Source organism: Mus caroli, unplaced genomic scaffold (genome assembly GCF_978045245.1).
Source record: "Mus caroli unplaced genomic scaffold, Mus_caroli_1 scaffold_18, whole genome shotgun sequence".
Classification (NCBI taxonomy): Eukaryota; Metazoa; Chordata; class Mammalia; order Rodentia; family Muridae; genus Mus; species Mus caroli.
Window position 1 is genome coordinate 87,836,637 of NW_028227273.1, and position 20,903 is coordinate 87,857,539.

The 20,903-nt window shown below is 42.9% G+C and overlaps 1 protein-coding gene across 5 annotated transcripts in view; it reads right to left on the reverse strand.

Annotated features, from left to right (window-relative positions):
* Tulp4 (TUB like protein 4) overlaps positions 1–20,903 on the reverse strand; it is a 140,313-nt gene that overhangs the window by 59,162 nt on the left and 60,248 nt on the right. For all 5 annotated transcript variants that reach the window (XM_029471020.2, XM_021185717.3, XM_029471019.2 and 2 more), the window contains one exon: positions 7,429–7,557. In XM_029471020.2, coding sequence (XP_029326880.1) covers positions 7,429–7,557 — 129 coding nt within the window. The remainder of the gene's footprint in view (positions 1–7,428; positions 7,558–20,903) is intronic.

Genomic DNA, 20,903 nt, shown 5'->3' on the forward strand with positions numbered 1-20,903 from the left:
TCTATTTAGTCTGGGCTATGGTAGAACTCACTCTGTAGACAGAGATTTGCCTGCCTCTGCCTCTAGCATGCTGAGATTAAATGCGTGCCTGTGTGCCACCACTATCTGCAGATTCAGGAATTGTCAGATATTCAATAATTTATTCATAGCCTAGAAGCTACTTAACATAGACTTAATGTTTTTCAAATATGCAGGGCTTTGGGGAGTTTGTGAGACAGAGCTTACAGAGTAAGCTATGCTGGCATATGTAGACCAGCCTGTTGCCTGAAGTGCTGACATTGTAAGTGTGAACCACCATGCCCTGATCAATGGGATTTAGTAATACTGGTGCCAAAGGTAAAACCCAGGTCCTTGTCTTTCATGTGAAGCACTTTACACCTGCACTTTAATCTCTGCACCCCTATCCAAAATTTTCAATAGAGAATCTGTCCAATCATCCTTTAATTGAACCTAGTCCGTTAATATTGATTCTGTTCTCTGCTGTATTTGGTTCTGTCTCTACCACCTTAATTTACTTTTTAGTTTGTACTACTGTGTTTCTCTTTAACCTTTCTCTCTCACACATAAAACACTAATCATAATCTTTACTGTTTCATATACTTGAAAATATTCTTTTACAATTTTCTGACACTGCTAAATATACATCACATTTCAAGAAACAAGAAAACAAAGAGAAGAGTGAAGAAAAAGCACTTTCCACTGTTTTCAGCATGGCTGAGACAGACACCAGCCAGGACGCGCCTATAGTGACAATGGCACTGACTGGTGGGACAGGCCTCAACAGCTGTTACCAGTCACCAGTGAGTGATGTCTCTGTAGAAAACCAGAGTGTTGGCTTCACATCATGTCCCTCCAATTCCATAATCCAGTCTCTCTTAAGAACATGAAGTCTCCATAGACAGCATGTTCATGTTAAGAACATGAAGTTTCCATAGACAGCACGTTCATGTTAAGAACATGAAGTTTCCTTAGACAGCACGTTCATGTTAAGAACATGAAGTTTCCTTAGACAGCATGTTCATGTTAAGAACATGAAGTTTCCTTAGACAGATGTTCATGTGAAGAACATGAAATTTCCTTAGACAGCATGTTCATGTTAAGAACATGAAGTTTCCTTAGACAGCATGTTCATGTTAAGAACATGAAGTTTCCTTAGACAGCATGTTCATGTTAAGAACATGAAGTTTCCATAGACAGCATGTTACTGGGTAATAAAGCTAATATTTTCCCCAAAGATCATGCTATTATTTACACGTATTTTTGACTATGTATCATGAAACGATTACTAAAAGAGGGAGGAGGAAGAAGAAGAGGAGGAGAAGGGGAAGGAGGAGGAAGAGGAGGAGGAGCAGCAGCAGCAGCAGCATCTCAGAAAGCTAAAGCACAGAGCCAGTGAAAAGAAACTTCTCAGAGACAGCAGCAACCCTTGCTTCCATGTCTGTCTCTAACCCTCCTTCCATGTCTGTCTCTAACCCTCCTTCCATGTCTGTCTCTAACCCTCCTCCATGTCTGTCTCTAACCCTCCTTCCATGTCTGTCTCTAACCCTCCTTCCATGTCTGTCTCTAACCCTCCTTCCATGTCTGTCTCTAACCCTCCTCCATGTCTGTCTCTAACCCTCCTTCCATGTCTGTCTCTAACCCTCCTTCCATGTCTGTCTCTAACCCTCCTTCCATGTCTGTCTCTAACCCTCCTTCCATGTCTGTCTCTAACCCTCCTCCATGTCTGTCTCTAACCCTCCTTCCATGTCTGTCTCTAACCCTCCTTCCATGTCTGTCTCTAACCCTCCTTCCATGTCTGTCTCTAACTCTCCTTCCATGTCTGTCTCTAACCCTCCTTCCATGTCTGTCTCTAACCCTCCTTCCATGTCTGTCTCTAACCCTCCTCCATGTCTGTCTCTAACCCTCCTCCATGTCTGTCTCTAACCCTCCTCCATGTCTGTCTCTAACCCTCCTTCCATGTCTGTCTCTAACCCTCCTTCCATGTCTGTCTCTAACTCTCCTTCCATGTCTGTCTCTAACCCTCCTCCATGTCTGTCTCTAACCCTCCTTCCATGTCTGTCTCTAACCCTCCTTCCATGTCTGTCTCTAACCTCCTTCCATGTCTGTCTCTAACCCTCCTTCCATGTCTGTCTCTAACTCTCCTTCCATGTCTGTCTCTAACTCTCCTTCCATGTCTGTCTCTAACCCTCCTTCCATGTCTGTCTCTAATCTTCCTCCTCCGTGTCTGTCCCTTTAACAATGCATTACTCCTTAGTACTGAAAAGACACCAAGTTCTCTTTTAGTCATCATGTATGTGTTGCGGTGGCAATAAGTAGCACATTATTATATTTATTATATATTATTTATAATTACTCTATTCAGCATCTTTTTTTTTTTTTTTTTTTTTTTGGTTTTTCGAGACAGGGTTTCTCTGTGTAGCCCTGGCTGTCCTGGAACTCACTTTGTAGACCAGGCTGGCCTCGAACTCAGAAATCCGCCTGCCTCTGCCTCCCAAGTGCTGGGATTAAAGGCGTGCGCCACCACGCCCGGCTTCTATTCAGCATCTTAAGCTGACTCTTAATCCCATATGTGGCCACGTAATAGAATATAAGGTTTGTAAACTTTCTGGCAGGAATACAAAGTTTCTGAGTATGCAGTGACAAAAACTAATCCAAAATCAGACACATAACAGGACCCTGGTGTTCCTGCAAGAGCCTGCCTATGCTACATGGCAGGTCGTCCCTGTAGTCTGGGCTCTGCACGTGTAACATACACACTTGAAGTGTGCACAGCCAGCCATGCCATGTGCTATCAGTGCATGCTTCCTGAAGCATCTGCACTCACAACTGAGACTGCTTTACGTTACAAACTGAAGTGCTCTTACTGCGCAGGCAAAGCTTTCTGCTGCTGCAGAAAGCATCATTATAAACCAGACTCTTCCTCCTCTCTACTACCGTCCTTCAGCGTGCACTGTATCACAGGAACACAGCACAGAATGCTGGAGTACGCGGTTACGGACACTGCTATTTGAGTTGCTATCTTAGAGAACCCAGGACCACCAGCCCAGGAATGGCACCACACACAATGAGCTTGGTCCTCTCCTATTGCTCACCAATTAAGAAATGCCCTCCAGCTGGATCTCATGGAGGAGTCTTCTCAATCGAGGTTTCCTCCTAGTCTGTGTCAAGTTGACGTTGGACAGCACAGTGTGCATGTTCTCACTAGCACTAACTTGTCTCTTTGACAGTAGACTCCTCATCAGAAGATGGCATCTCACTGTGGGTGTGATGTGCATTTCCATAATGAGTACTAATTTTCAACATTTCTTCATACACCTGATGTCTACTGTGTTTTCTTCTGAGAAACATTTATTCAGGTTTACTGTGCAGTTTTAATTGGATCATCTTAGGTTTTGTTTGCTTTGCTGTTGTGGGCCTTGTGATATTAAATATTAACCTCTTGTCCGATGTAGAGTTTGCAAACATCTCTCACTCAAAAGACTGTCCCTCCCTTTGCTATATAAAGCTTTCTAAGTCAATATAGTCCTGTTTGGTTTTACTTTCGCTTCCTGTGTTTTGAGGGTGTTATCCCCACACCCAAAGAAACAAGAGCTACTAGCAATCTCACAGAAAAGGTAATATATGACGTTCAAATGAATTGACTGAGTTTTCTCATGGTATCTGCTCGGCAGAAGCAGGAAGATCATGAGTTCAAGCCAGCAGAACCTATACATACTTAGGCCCTGTCTGAAAGGACCAAGGGCTAAGAGTGTACCTCCATGAGTCAATTCTCAGCAACTCTAACTCACTACCCACCACTACAACGTGTGTGTGTGTGTTTGCACACAAGAGTGTGTGCACATGTGTCTGTCTGTCTGTCTGTCTGTCTGTCTCCCTCTCCCCACACTGGAGAAATAAAGAAAGAAAACAAGTACTAAATGCTAGGAAAGGAGAGCAGGTGCGTGTCTTTGGGGGACTGTTTTAAAATTGCAAAGAGATGCCAGCTCTATTTACTAAAGAGAGTTCTTGAATTGCTTGAAGCTGAGCAGCATTTTGGCCACACCAGTGACTGGAGCAGCTTTTCATCAGACCCTCTCAGATGATGTGCCTGGCACAGCCACCCTCGGTGACTCACACTGTAAAAGAAGGCACCCACTGTCCCACACCCATTTTGACATAATGGCCTTGTGATCGTTTCCTGAAAATGAACCTGCTAGGACATTACTTAGCTTTTGTCAAATGCTTTATTACTTTGTGACAAATTGCATGCTCTAAGCAAGGATTCTTTATTGCTCCATCTAAAACAGTAATGCTCGTCTTTGAGCTGGCTTCCAGGACGCTCCTCCAAGCTGCAGAGCTGCTCTTTCCACCAGACACTTTCCAAGTATACTAATAAGTACACTGCTGTGTCCTTCAGTAATCAGCATAAGCCATGCGTGGCTTTTTAAAACCAATATTATCAAAAGCTAACAAGACTCTTCCAAATGTCAGTATTTAATAATAGCATCTGCTCAGTAGGTTCTACGGTTTGAAGAACCAGTTTTGAACAGAAAAAGAAGAGAAAAATGACAACTGTGTCACGAGCTATAGTAAGTACTACAGGAGCAGCTGCAGGCACAGGCCCTGTGAACTCTTGAGTGCTGCCAGATGTTCTGTGGTCACGTCAGCTCACCTGTCCCCAGGACTCACACCCCTCTACCTTTCCTGTTTCTCACATGTGCGCTGTTCTAAACTCTCTATAGAAAAAAAAAAGATGTGGACTGATGTGACAGGTTATCAACAGCACAGCTGCCAGATGGAAGTAATGGGGATTGACTGGAGTGTGGGCCCCTGCTGAGAAAGGGCAGTGCTGGGAGCCCCTGTGGTGGGGCGGCTGCTTGGCTGGTAGGGTGTGCCTTTCAAACAATAATAAAGTCTGGGCAGCTGGGGATAAAATATCAACACATAGATTTTTTTCCAAAGAGAAATAGGTTAGTTTGGAGGAGTTTTTTGTTTTGGGGTTTTTTTGTTTGTTTTGTTTTGTTTTGTTTTCTGGTCTGGGTAATTTTTTTCTTTGTCTAAGAGAAACAATGTGGCACAATGTTTTAGAAGGAAAATGGGATTTGAGTTCTCAATTTAACACCTCCTTGGGCAAGTTATTGAACATTTTGACCTGGATTTTTTTTCTCTTCTATTGAGAACAGCAAATTTTTAGAATACAGTTCCTGTGACGTGTAAGAGACAAAAACATGAAATAAAGCCACTTAAGGCATATGTCTTAGTTATTACTACCAAGGCCACTCCTATGAAGGGAAGCACTTAGCTGGGGTCACTCTGGCAGGCAGCATGGTAGCCTGCAGGCAGGTACTGGAACAACAGCTCCATGCTCAATTAGGCCCTATGAGGTGCTTCCGAGGGCACCCCCTTGCTTCCGTGCCCACCCCTTTGCTTCAGTGGGCATTCCTGTGCTGGTCTCTATGATTGTCCCTCAGAGTCCACTCACGAAGCAGAGAGTTTTACTGCTCTTTTCTGGTCTCAGTTAGTTTGGCCACCCACTGTTATCTTCAGCTCCTTTCTGATATATTATGCCTTTACTCTTAGAAAACACACCAGGGACTTCCTGCTACAGACTGGACCTTGGACTGATCTGGCTTGCCCTCAGCTCCTACTCTCCAGGGTGAGGTTGTGCTGTCTGGCACTCCTCCTGTTTTGTGTTTAATGACACTCATCAAAGGTTCTTGCAGAGTTTTAACTATTTCCCTGTGACTATTGTAACTGTACACTTCTATCTACTCTGTTCTCACCTACCACTTAGGCTATGAGCTTCTAATGTTTGAAAGATAGAGGCCATCCACTTGACATAAAATTCCAAGGCATTAAGATATTATTGTTAGTACTGATTAGGCCAAAAGTCACGCGGGATGTCAGCACTGCCTTTGTGAAAACAGAACATTCTTTTTTCGTGTGAGAATGTACTCATTTAGTAGGTGATGCATAATGTGATCGATCCCCTGACCCTGATAAAGCCACATCTGCCTCCATCATGCCTCAGAGTAAAAAGAAGGGATGGTACCTGCCCTGTGACACTAATTGGCTGTTTCAAGGAAAACTACAACTGTAGCAGTCTGAAAATCATGTTGCTCTACAAGGCCAAGGAAGGGCATGAGCTCTGCAGTCAGACAGCATAGGTCAGAGCTCAACCCTTGACTTCTAAATACAAGGTAGTTCTGGGCACCTGTTTTTTCATCTATAATAAGGTGTCAGTAATGACCCCTGTCTCTAAGACACTGCTTAAACTTAGCAGCTGTCACTATATGTGCCCTGTGGATTCTCACAGAGCTAGGGCCTCAGACTCAAAACAGTAGCCGTATGGCATCCCCAGAGTCAAGTGTCAGGTGTGCAGGGAGCAACTCTTTATGAATTCTGTGAGAGCGATCCCTTTCCAAAGTTGCTTATTGGATCTCTTTGGTGCTGTAATTATCCATCTAGCTAAAGTAGAAGATTCTTGCTTTTAATGGGTTAGTTTTTTGCCTGAAAGTATGTATGCATGCCAAGTGCTTACAAAGACCAGAAAAGGGTATTGGGTCTCCTAGAAGTGGAATTACACAGATGGTTATGCATCGCCATGTGGATACTGAGAATCAAACTCAAGTCTTCTGCAACACAAGCAAGTGCTCTTAACCACTGAGCCATCCCTACAGTACCCATAGGACTCTTTTAAAAAAAAAAAAAACCTACTGCTGATGAGCTGTGCCTTCCGAATCAGAATGCCAAGCACTCTAAACCATCAACGAGAAAGACGGGGCAGAAGAGATGGACATATGCTATGGTGGCTTGAATAAAAGGGTCCCATAGATTCATATATTTCAATGCTTAGTCACCAGGGAGTGACACCATTTGAAAGGATCAGGAGAATTTGAAAGGATCAGGAGAAAGTGTGGTCTTAGTAGAGGAAGTTTGTCACTGGGGGTTGGGGATGGGGGCCTTGAGGGTTCAAGCCCATCTCAAGTCCAGGGTCTCTCTCTTGGCCTACAAATTTGGGTAAAATTAGGTGGGCTTTTTTTTTTTTTTTTTTTTTTTTGGACAGGGTTTCTCTGTATAACCCTGGCTGTCCTGGAACTCACTTTGTAGACCAGGCTGGCCTCGAACTCAGAAATATGTCTGCCTCTGCCTCTGCCTCCCAAGTGCTGGGATTAAAGGTGTGCGCGACCACCGACCAGCTAGGTGGGCTTTTGAAACCTCAAATCCTACCTCCCATGAGACAATTCCTCCCAAAAAGGCTACACCCACTTTTTACCCTTCTCAGGAAAAGCTTTCTTTAGAGAAAGATCTAACTTATTTCTCCTTTACTTCATACACACAAAAAAGTTTCAGCACAGACCAAGGCTATTCACTCCATTTGCTCTGGGACTCAGCATGTGACCTCTAAGCAGCACTGTTTCATTGGAAGAGGCCCTGCCATCCACTTACCTGAGCCCCACGGTCATTGACCAGTTCCACAGACCACCTGCCTTCATACTGAATCCACACAAAGATTCCTCCATCTGCGTCACACGTGGCGAGTTTCTGGTAGGGCTCATTCCATCTCACCAGCACAACCTACAAAAATGACAAGATGTTAACCACACTAAAGAGAACAACTGGCCAGCTTCATCTCCTTAAAGTATTCAGATCCCAGAACTAAATAGGAAAAGGATGGGAATGACTGTGGAATCAGTAGGAGGACCAGGCGAAGCCCACAGGAATCCAGATACACCTGGCAACTCCTAGAAGACAGCAGACACCTGGGCAAACAGTGAACCATGTGCGCTGATATGAAAATGGAGTCCCACCTGAACCCAGCACCTGCCTTTCATAGGTGTGCAAAGATCTCTCATTTGCTGGTCTTGTGCTGTGGAGAAATGGCTTTCACAAAATTCTCACTTTTGAAACTTGGTATTTGTTTAGTACAGGAAAAAGAAAAGATGAGTCTTAATTTTCTCTTTTCTGAACTATCTTATTTTTGAACAGCTCAGCATCTAAACAGAGCAAATGTCAAAAACACAGTTGAAAGATTTAAGTTGCTTTTGATTTATCTGAGAGAAAATATAAAGGTATTCATGAGGTAGTTGAATGAGGACAACTCCCATAGGCTCATGTATTTGATGCTTAGTCACCAGGGCATGGCACTATTTGAAAAGATTAGAAGGACTGTGAGGCGTGGCCTTTTGAAGTAGGTGTGGCCTTGTTAGAGGACATGTCACTGGAGGCGGGATTTGAGGCTTTAAAAGCCCACACCAGGCCCAGTGTTCCTCTCTCTGCCTACAAATCAGGTACAGCACTGGTTCCTTGTTCCTTACCATGATGAGGACAATGGACTAATAAGTCTCTGAAGCCATAAGCAAGCCCCAAATTAAATGCTTTCTTTTATAAATAGTTGCCTTGGTCATGGCGTCTCTTCATGGCAATAGAACAGTTTCTAAAACAGCTTCTAATTTTATGAGTACAGGAACTTAATTCCTTTCATAAAAATTAATATCCTAATGTTTTAATTTTAAAAAACCCAATATTTTCTAAATCTAAAGAAATTACTTTCATCTTTCTCAATAATAATTTTTTTTTTAATCTAGAAAGGTAGAAAGTCTGGGGATAGCAAGATGGCCCAGAGGGTAAAGATGCTTACTTTAAGCCTGGCAACTCAAGTCTGATCCCTGCAACCTGAGTAAAGGGTGTATAGAGGGAACCAGCAAATCTGCCCTCTGACGTCCACACACATGCCGGGTAGCATGTGTGCTCTCCTCATCATAAACACACAAAACACTTTTTTTAAGAAAAGGGAAGAAGTCTGTCAGGTGGTTTGTGGGTCTGTGTAATAAGCACTTGGCAAGTCTGGGAGCCCCAATGTCATAGGTGTCAGGAACACCGATGCCGCAGTGAGTATCTTGAGTATCTGTCTTAAGCGTCTGAGCCATGAAACCAGTATCTCAAGGGTTACCACAGTGAGTGTCCCCTAAGACTCTTCTCACTTGCCTTATCCTGGTGACTGGGACGGACTCAGCATCGTTGTTACACGTCTGCTATGTGCCTAATACTCAGGTGGAAGCTATGGATCACTTCCACCACCTTCAGTGTGCTCAGAGTTAAGCTTGGAACGGAGACTACCCACAGACACACGAATATCAGAGGTGTTGTGTGTCAGTAGAGGATTGTCACTGATCAGCAAGATCACTTCTTTTTCCCCAGCATTCTGTCTAACAAACTCACGAGGCAGCACCACTATAGATGTTCCCAGTTTTAACCTCGGTTCTGCAGTGGAAATAAAGCCAAGGGCTAATGAACCTCCTGCAATGCCAGACCCACTTCATGCCTGGCTGTAATGCTTCCCTAGAGAGCAACAACACACAAGCCACATAACTTCTCAAAACTATGCCGTGGACACACCTGATCTGGAGGTTTTATATGTGTTCTCAGGGCATAAAAAAATTAAAAGGCCCCAAAGAATAGTCTGACTTACTCTGCCTTGAGCTGAGCATGGTTTACTTACCTCAGAAATTTGTAAGAGGAAAAGATCTTTCCCTCACTAACAAAAACAAAACAAAAGCCATCACACTGTCATCTTTTGAACCCTGGCAACCTTTAAGCTAACCCAGTTAATGGCTTACCTTGCTACAGTCAACTTCCAAGAATGCAGACATTAACAACTCCCCATGTCGCCCCACCCAGCCTGTGTGGAGACGTGCTGTGGCCAGCTCTGCATGTTCGTCACTGCAATATTGTGCTGTGACTATTATGCAGGATCTGTGATGCTGAGAACATCTTCAAAATGACCAGCTATTTTAGCATATTCTAAAATAATATGTAGTTGGAAACTTTGATCATTATTAAATTATATCTTTGGGGCTGGAGAGATGGCTCAGTGGTTAAGAGCACTGACTGCTTTTCCAAAGGTCCTGAGTTCAAATCCCAGCAACCACATGGTGGCTCACAACCATCTGTAATGAGATCTGATGCCCTCTTCTGTTGTGTCTGAAAACAGTGTACTTATAATAAATAAATAAGCAAATAAATCTTTAAATTATAACTTTGAACTATAAAAGTATTAAAAATGATTTCAAACTCCCAACAGCATTTTAACAACAATACTGCCTGTATGTTTAAGATGAACCAAACACTGTTAGATGCCAAAGAAAGAAATTAGGCATCTTTAGCCCCAAAGAGTTGGTTTATCAAACAGATATGAGGAGGGGACCATCACAGGTATGGACAAGAGAGCAACAAAGTAAGATTCACTCATGTAATCTTTTGTTTAATTCATTTGATTTAAAAAAAAAAATCAACAACTTAAGTCTTTGACACCTGGATGCATAAAATTCAGAACTTTCTAACAGTTAATAAAGCAAGCCCACTGTCTTTGCTTCTTAGATCTGACAGTGATCCGGCCTGAGCATGGCAATACACAAGTCTGTGGGCTCTAAGTTGGTCTCTAGTTGACAGGCTTTACCCCCAGGAGCCCACACCCATTGCAAAATGGCTACTAAGGAGTGGAATGTGACAAACAGGAACACCGTATTCACGAATGGTCAGTTTTAAATCATTTCCCTAGGTGAGCATGGTGAACATTCATCTACTGTAAGGCTTCTACAAAATGCACATTTTTTACCACTAGCTGCCACTGCCATGTATAACATATTTAGTTACTATCAAGAAAACACCTCTTTGTGGAAATAATCTAAAGTCATAGAATGACACAAACATAACCGAGCAGAGGCAAAACCTATTTAAAATTATCTAATGTTAAAGTAAGATTTATCTTTTTAAAAAATATTTATTCTTCACCCCCTCTCTTACACACACACATACACCAAGTTTTCTGTCTTCACGAATACCAGAACAGGGAATCAGATGGTTATGAGTCACCATGTGGTTGCTGGGAATTGAACCTCTGGAAGAGCAGTCAGTGCTCTTAACCGCTGAGCCATCTCTACAGCCCCAAGATTTTTTATTTTAAGATAACACAGTTGCTACTGCTGGGTAAACAATGCACTCTTGACTCAGTTGGATCCTCTGGGATTCTGAATTGAGATGTGACAGTGACTGGAAATGTGGTCCTAGCATGCTTCTTTACCCCAAGTTCTAATTGGCACGACTGTGGAGGTGGTAACTCAGAGTTGGACGCACAGGACTTTGCCATTGATTCTTGGTTTAAAACTGGTGTTTGCTTGGCTGGTTCACGCTCATTTCCTCTCCTGTCTGCACTGCACAGATGCCTGCCTTATCTCCCAGTAGCTTATTTCCTGCTCTCTACAGCCTGCCAGCCTACTTGGCAGCCTTAGGACATACCAGAGTGTTGAGGAATTACCAGACAGGGTCAGCTGGGATCTCAGCTGCCCAGATTGTGTAGTTAGGTGCTATGGATCCACCTAGGCATCCTAGCCACAGCTTTCCTGCCCTTCTAAAGGGAACAGGATTCATTCAGTCTGTGCACCAAAAGCCTCCCCCAGCTAGGGTGTTATCTGAAGGCTGCATTCATCTGGGAGGGAAAAAAAAAAGTGAGTGAAATTTTAATTCATGCCTTTGAGTATTCAAAAAGGAAAACCGGGGGCTGGTGAGATGGCTCAGTGGGTAAGACCACCCGACTGCTCTTCTGAAGGTCCAGAGTTCAAATCCCAGCAACCACATGGTGGCTCACAACCATCCTTAACGAGATCTGGTGCCCTCTTCTGGAGTGTCTGAAGACAGCTACAGTGTACTTACATATAATAAATAAATAAATCTTTAAAAAAAAAAAAAGAAAAAAAAAAGAAAAACCTATGGCTGTCTCGTGTAAGAAGCAGCCTACCATTTTATAGCATGGCAGCCAACAAATATTTACTGAAAGTTATTAAAGTCAGAATAAAAGCACAGGACAGGACCTCTGGAAGCCTATTCGGATTCTAAGCTAAGGTGCAAGCATGCTGGCTCACTTCCTCTAATAGAATTACTTCTAGGGAAAGCAAAGTAAGTGCCAATTAGTGCCAATGCTCGGCCTCTGAAGCAGCGCCCTCCAAACGGTGGGCGTGCACACACAGGAAATGAGCAAGTCAGTGAGCAACCACATTGGCAGGGTTCAGGGACGTTCCCTTTAATCTAAAAAGAATACAATTTCAACAAAAAAAATTTTAAAAAAGCCTTATAACAATCTTGTGATAATCATCACCCAATTCATCTAATTCTATAATCTATTAAGTGAAACAACAGCAAGTCCAACTACATAAGCCATGCTAGTTAGTTTAACTGTCATCATGGAAATGGCTATATTAGCAAGAGAAATCAGCAGATTCAATGCAATTCCCATCAAAATTCCAATAACATTCTTCACAGAACTTAAAAACAACAACTAACCTCTATACAGCAACACAAAAATCCATCCACAGTCAAAGTTCGAGTCAGAACGAGCAGCCTTAAAGGTACCATACAACCTGACCACAAGTCACACAACAGAGCTACAATGACAAAGTTCTAATCAGAACGAACAGCCTTAAAGGTACCATACAACCTGACCACAAGTCACACAACAGAGCTACAATGACAAAGTTCTAATCAGAACGAGCAGCCTTAAAGGTACCATACAACCTGACCACAAGTCACACAACAGAGCTACAATGACAAAGTTCTAATCAGAACGAACAGCCTTAAAGGTACCATACAACCTGACCACAAGTCACACAACAGAGCTACAATGACAAAGTTCGAATCAGAACGAGCAGCCTTAAAGGTACCATACAACCTGACCACAAGTCACACAACAGAGCTACAATGACAAAGTTCTAATCAGAACGAGCAGCCTTAAAGGTACCATACAACCTGACCACAAGTCACACAACAGAGCTACAATGACAAAGTTCTAATCAGAACGAGCAGCCTTAAAGGTACCATACAACCTGACCACAAGTCACACAACAGAGCTACAATGACAAAGTTCTAATCAGAACGAACAGCCTTAAAGGTATCATACAACCTGACCACAAGTCACACAACAGAGCTACAATGACAAAGACAGCGTGAGGCTGGCACACAAACAGGTATGTAGACCAATGAAACAGAAAGACCCCAAAATAAACTCCAACAGTTACAGCCACCTAACTTTTGACAAAGATGTCAAAAACATACACTGGGGAAAAAACCAAGTCTAATCAATAAATGGTGCTGGCTAAACTTGATATCCAGCTGCAAAAGAATAAGGTAGATTTATATCTCTTACCCTGTACAAGAATCAATTCAAATGCATCAAAGACAGAATATAAAACCTGAAATGTTGAAACTGCTAGAGAATACTTCAAGACACAGGCATAGGCAAGAACTTTCTGACTAGGGCTCCAATAACCCAAAAGTAACTCAAAACCTGACAGATGAGTCCATGAAAACAAAAAGCTTCTGTATGGTGAACAAAAACATCAGCAGAACGAACACTTCAAAACAGAGACAGTCTCTGCAGCTACACTTCAACCAGAGGCATAGATAGGACTATGCGTGTAGTTTTAGACTGCAGAAACCACTGGCCAGCAAGAGGTCTCAGCTGGTAAAGGACTTGCTGCAAAACCTGCTGAGCCAAGCTTGACCCCTGCCGCGCATGTAGAAGAGAACTGACTTCTGCAAGCTGTCCTCTGAACCCCACATGCCACCTATGCCATTCACAGGAGCACGTGTGTGCTTACAAGCACAATAAATAAACAAACAAAAAATATAGTAATTTTTTTTAAATGGAAAAGAAATGGCAGCAACTGCTGGAGAAGACATGAGGAAAGAAGAACACTCACAGCTGGAGGGACTAGAAACTGATGCAGAACCTAAGGCAATCACTAACGTGTAACCCAGCCGTACTACTGGTCCTGTGAATGTAACCGAAGTACTAGCACAGACACTCGCACTTCCATTCGAACTGATGCTCTGTTCACAACAGCAAGGAGATGGGATCAGCCTAGATGTCTATAAGCAGAGGGAATGGATCATGAAAACACGGCACACTCTGAAGCCTCATTCAGTTGCAGAGAAAAAGGAAATCTAAAAAGCTGGAGGAAAAATGAATCTCAAATTATTGTATTGAACAAACTTCTACACAAAAAGACAAATACTGCTTGTCCTCTCGAGTATGTGAATACCAGCTTTTAGATTTTTTTATGTATGGGGGCTTGAGTGTGGGTACAGGTCAGAGACACTAGGCCAGAGACCATAAGAGAAAAGGGTGTTAAGGAGGCAGGGGTTGGGGTAACTGAAGCCACCTGCCATGAAAGCAGAAAGGGAGCTACTAGGAATGGAAGAATACAAGTGTCGAGGGAAGGAAATGGAGCACAGAGTGAAGAGTACGGCAAGATGATCAGCCAAAACAATGTGTTAAATCCCATCATTTTATATAATTACATATAAATCAGAAACAGATAGATTATACTTTTTCTGTATTTTTGGAAGACTGATTTCATATTCATGAGTTCTGTGTACATCCCTTCAAGTAAAATACTGCACTTGAAATAAAAACACAAATTGCTCATCACAGTACTCATTGGGGATATTCAGATGGAACTCTGGCCCAAAGAACATGTACAATTTTGTATAAAACATGGACAACTAAGTTCTATGTAATTCCACTGTATAATCTACCGCTTAAATCAAGAGTGACTCTGGCCAAAATTCCTCAATGAGGATGAGGATGAGGTCAGCAGAGAGTAGGACAAACACAAAGGGACCTATGTTCTGGATGTTATGTGACAGGGACTACTGTAACAATTATAACCACAGCTACCATGCAGTGGGTGCCAATACTTTGCTTGCTTCTCTACTAACAACATTATATACAGTTTCTCAGTTAAGTGCAGGGGTTCTCGCCAATAATAAGAATTACAATTTGCGGGCCCCCAATGGAGGAGCTAGAGAAAGTACCCAAGGAGCTAAAGGGAACTGCAACCCCATAGGTGGAACATTATTATGAACTAACCAGTACCCCAGAGCTCTTGACTCTAGCTGCATTTGTATCAAAAGATGGCCTAGTCTGCCATCACTGGAAAGAGAGGTCCATTGGACTTGCCAACTTTATATGCCCCAGTACAGGGGAATGCCAGGGCCAAGGGGTGGGGGTAGGTGGGTGGGGGACTGGGGGGGGGGAGTGTATTGGGGACTTTTTGGATAGCATTGGAAATGTAATTGAGGAAAATACCTAATTAAAAAAAAAAAAGAATTACAATTTGCCTTGCTTTTAGTGACACAAAACTAAGGCATGCAAAGACTTCATAACTTGAAGTCCCGACTCAGTGGTGGCACCGTCTGTGAAGTCAAAGACAAGAGAGCCCAGGGCCCTTAGCAGGCTCCTGCCTCTCCTTATAATTTTTTCAAATCAGATCCAGGAGAACTAAGAAAAGTGTAAAAACATCAAACCCTAGAACATCCCCAGTAAGCAAAATTGTATAGGCATTATATGTCAAAGAAAAGTTTTGAAGAAAATAAAATGGAAAAAATAAACTAAACCCTAGAAATAGCAAACACACTCAGATTTGTATGGACACCCACTGTTTCAGGCTGTCAGACAGTCTTGATCTCCATGAGGAGAAATGTCTAGTCCATCCAGGTGTTGATAGGGCGCACCATAATAACCCATCCGCAGAGCACCAAGCTGCAGGCAGGTCCTGGGGACCTCCATTCTTCTACTGCTGGTGACTACTCCAAAGGGGAAAACCAAGATCCTTCTAGAACCTGCAGAGGGCTCTGAGAGACAAACGCACCTTTTCATCTGAGCTGCTACTGTAGTGATACAAGACTCCAATCCATTCTGAATTTGGGTTGGCCCTATCAAAGGTCATATTAAAATGTGACCCTCAGAGAAGCTACAGAGCACTGTTGCAGTCTTGAAAAGGAACTGGGAATTCTTCCTCTTCAGTACTGGGCTGGTTATGGTAACAGTCAGGTGTGAGAATGCTGTTCCAGCACCTCTCGTCCACCTTTTCTGCACACTGAGTTTCTGCCTGTGTCTGTTTGCCCTTTTGCTTCTCCATCACAAACTGAACCATCCTAACAGCCTCACCAGAAGCTGAGCAGGTGCTAACAACTGCTCCCAGATCTCCACAACTGTGAGCCAAAAGAATTCTTTTCCTCATAACGTACCGTCAGGTGTTTTGTTACTAGCAACCCAAAGAGAATCGTGAAACTCCCCATCAATAAACTGTATGCCATTGTTTTTCCGGGCATGAGTGGTTTTGCCTGCATGTATGTCTGCATGCCACATGCATAGCCACTGCCTGTAGAGGCCGGAAGAGTTGTACCCCTAGAACTGGAGTTATAGACAGCTCTGAGCTGTCCCGTGGGTTCTGGGAATCAAATCCAGGTCAAACTTACAAACAACAAACAGCCAGAACTGGCTCTTCACTACTGAGACAACTCTCTAGCCTCAGACTTAAAACATCTGGGGTAATATTTTAGCTAATTTACTGTAATACTTACAACCAAGATATTATATGTTGTGTTTTGAGCTTTTTCTGCTATAAGCTGAGCTGTATGTAATCATTTCTGATGGTAAGATTAATTTGGTGAGGGGATAAAAATTTAGAATTAAAGAATTCTGAAAAGTACTTTCCTGGGTATGGTTGTACATTCTACAAGCCAGCAGCAGGGAAGCTAACACTGGCGAGCTGGGGGCCTGGGCTATGAAGCAAGGATGAGCTTACGCAAGCAAAGTGAAATATGTACTAACCGAGAGAGAGAGAGAGAGAGAGAGAGAGAGAGAGAGAGAGAGAGAGAGAGAGAGAGAGATGCATCTTTATAAATAAACCTTTAACAGGCTTGAAGTCCTTATGCTAAAAGTAAAATTCTTATCTGGGAATAGCATGGAGCAACCATCCTCCTAGCCATGGAGGAAGGCTGAGGCAAGTAGACCATGAATCCACAGCGCTGACATGCAGAACCCCAACACCAGGCTCCGGTCTGTCCTCACAGTCAGTCACTGTTAGTCACTGGTCTGTCCTGATAATCAGTCACTGTTAGCATTCTTCTGCACATTTCTGCTAACTTAAGTTTAATTTCCTTCCTGTCATCCATGACCTTGAGCTACCAGACAATTCTAAACTGTACCTAAAGATAAGTTTATTGGAAAAGGAGTGGCACTGTTTCTGAACCACTCTCATTTTGATCATTCACTGTAATCCTCGCAATAGTCCATAGAACAGGGATGATCATGGTCAGATGATAGCTGGGAACTAGTATACTTTACAAAGTAGAGCAGAAATGCCTGTTGGACTATGGATTGAACACAGGGTTCTATTCTGAGCGATGGAAGCTGCACAACAAGGAACAACAGGGCAGGTCTGAAGTCACAAGACGGGACTTGGGTTCAGGTTCTGAATCTTACTGGCTGTGGGACTGGGAAATGGGCTGATCTGAGCCTCTAAGTCCACAAACTGTTCCACTAAAAAGTTACCCACTATAACTAAACCGGCCATGACACTGACCTCTTACTGCATTTGGGACACAGCATCATTCCCTCCTGACTTCCTCAGATTAATAGATTTATTATGCACTTTGACTCATCTATGTGAAGAAGATATTTTCCTAATTAACCAATCACCCTTTGGTGTAAAGACACCTCATAAATGCCAGAGTTAATGACCCGTAAGTCTTGCGGCTTAGTAATGAAGTAACAGTGATGATATGGGAAGTGACATTTGTCCAGGTTTCCCAAGTGGCTTCCCTAGCATCACAGTATTTAGAGTATCAAATTTTACTCTTCCTATACCTCTATGGGAGAACAATCTATTACTATCATTTCAGAGCTGAGAACCTGGCTCATAAATTTATGGTGATTTCACCCAAGTATAACCAGCAAGAGAGGGGTCACCCAAGGTCTTCTGCTTGGCCACCCTCTCTCTGTTCTGCCTAGCAAATGGACAGTGAAGAGGAAAGACCACAGGGACACCTACCATGCTAGAAAGCTATCTCCACAACTCAAACTGAGAACAAATCCTCACAGACTCATGAGTCACTGAAACCACTGTCCTGCCAGCCCTTCTAGAGGCCCATTAATATCAGCAAGCACAAGGACTTTTGAGAGACCCCAAAACTAAACAAACACACATATACATAAGGGTTGCCTGATAACACAACAGCCACCCAGTCAGACAAATTGCCAGAACCATGTTTAGGTTTTGACGCGACAGAGCTTCCCGCTCAAGGGAGAGGTGTGCAAGTGTAAACGAGTTACGCGCACTAACAGTGAAAGTGCCAAATCCAAACACAGGTTAACATTCAATTTGTTCTAATTAAGATCTCACTAGAAAATAGTTAATGTAAGTTTTTTTAAAAAAAGATTTGCGGGGGCTGGAGAGATGGCTCAGCAGTTAAGAGCACTGACTGCTCTCCCGAAGGTCCTGAGTTCAAATCCCAGCAACCACATGGTGGCTCACAACCACCCGTAATGAGATCTGACGCCCTCTTCTGGGGTGTCTGAAGACAGCTACAGTGTACTTATATATGATAATAAATAAATCTAAAAAAAAAAATTTGCTATTTTTATTTGTTCCTATAGACTGGCATGAATTTATATGCACCATGTTTTGATGCCCATGGATCCCAGAGGGCACTGGATTCTCAGAACTGGATTGTGAACAGCCATATAGACGCTGGGAACCAGACCTGGGTCCACCACAAGGGCAGCAAGCACTTGTGACTACTGAGTCACCTCTCCAGCCTGCTCTGATCTGAGCTTCTAGAAGGATAAAGGAAGTAATTCGACTGCTCTGATTAAGAAGGGCACCTGAACTGCTCTTTCTGCATAGGAAACGGGCAGATTCTATCCACACTGCAAGTCAAAAATTCATTCTCTTAAACTCAAATAAGCAAGCCCATACATTAGAAAACAAAAAACAAAACCTCATGTTTGAATACAAACTATCACCAATTATCCACATTTTTAAAAAAATTATGTTTTAAATGTATATGAGTGCACTGTAGCTGTCTTCAGACACAGCAGAAGGAGGCATTGGATCCCATTACAGATGGTTATGAGCCACCATGTGGTTACTGGGAACTGAACTCAGAACCTTTGGAAGAGCAGTCAGTGCTCTTTAAGCTCTAAGCCATCTCTCCAGCCCCCAATTAGTCACATTTTAAAGATATTAAATCTTTGAAAATGAGTAATTTTCCACTAAGTTAGCAAGCGGATCCCAAAGCCTGTTGAAAAGGGGTACAGGGGGCTAAGGCTGCACTCATCCTGCTCTGTGAGTTAGCTGGGATTAATGCTATGTCGCAGGTCCTGTGTGCTGTGTGAGTTAGCTGGGATTAATGCTATGTCGCAGGTCCTGTATGCTGTGTGAGTTAGCTGGGATTAATGCTATGTCGCAGGCGCTGTGTGCTGTGTGAGTTAGCTGGGATTAATGCTATGTCGCAGGTCCTGTGTGCTGTGTGAGTTAGCTGGGATTAATGCTATGTCGCAGGTCCTGTATGCTGTGTGAGTTAGCTGGGATTAATGCTATGTCGCAGGTCCTGTATGCTGTGTGAGTTAGCTGGGATTAATGCTATGTCGCAGGTCCTGTGTGCTGTGTGAGTTAGCTGGGATTAATGCTATGTCGCAGGTCCTGTATGCTGTGTGCTATGTTAGATTAGGCCACAGGGAACGTGTTCCACGTGCCTTCTAATCCCCAAGCACCAACTTTTCAACAATAGTCTCAGATAAAAATTATGGTGCTGGGTCAAAAACAACACAACAACAACAAAAATAAGAAGAAACAAAAACCTTCTACTTGCTGCCAAGGAAAAGTTGTATCTTATTTTCTTGCCTGTAATCATTTCTCCCAAGTTAACCACAAATCAGACATAAATGTCTAAACGAATCACAAGATGGTACTGGGCCCTCTGCATGGCCTGAGCAACGTGACCCTCAGCTCACGCATGTTTGTCTGTTGCTTTCCACACTAAGACAATGGATTTCTCCACCCTGGAGTCTAGTAAAGAGCTTGGGTTCTTGTCAAATGGAAAGTGTTCTATGAGTCATCTCCACATAGATACCAACGGCTCTTATAACACCGTCCTGCCTTCAGTGCAACAGTGCACACATATCAGGTTTCTGATGGCATTTTTTTTGTTTTTTGCTTGAAAGTTATTTGATAGGCTCGAGCAATCCGTGTTAGGCAGGGATGCTGAACACAGAGAGGCCACGTGAGGACTAAGGAGGATCTGTTTCATGCATACTGTCCTAACTCTTATCCTAAGAGTTAATACCCAAGTAAAGGAACTCTATGTAGCCTGGGTGCTAGTGAGAGGCTGTTAGGAATTTCTGCGGAACCTATGGCAAGGACCTCAGAGTAAACTCAAATCTCAGCTGATCCTCATTTTAATATGAAAACTAAAATTAAAAACTGCCAATAAGATCTCAGATCTATGGGACACACGAGGCTTGCCATTTTACCTTCAAACCCTTCTGCTAGCTGGAAGACATTTTTTCCCTTAGGTTTCACTTTATTAAAATGCTACATAGTAATAAGTACTGTCAGGTACCTTATTATCTTGTACATCAATATCCTATACTAATGAAAATGTCTCAGAAGACCTTCATTCACAGGGTGGGTGGGACCTGCCCTTTTCTTCTGCTTTTAGTTCCTTGTTCTCCTGCCTATATTACATTTTTAGCATGCCATTCTTTCCATTTTTCTTTTAATCCTAGAAATCCTAGGATTTCTCACCTGCTATTCCTGCTGGCTTCACCCTGTCCACATTGTGACCATCTCTTAGAGCACCCTTCGGTGGCTTTATCTAGGCTACTGAATTTTAAATCAGTTACATACAGGTGACTACTGGCTTTCTGCTGTAACCTGAACCTTGACTCCTTTCTGAAACAGTCTCTACAAGGAGGTCAGACCTATACACGTAAAATAAAAAGAAATATTCTCATACAAAGCCAAACGAGAAGCATCACACTCGGCACTTACGGACATTGCTAGGCAGGGTCCTTTCTT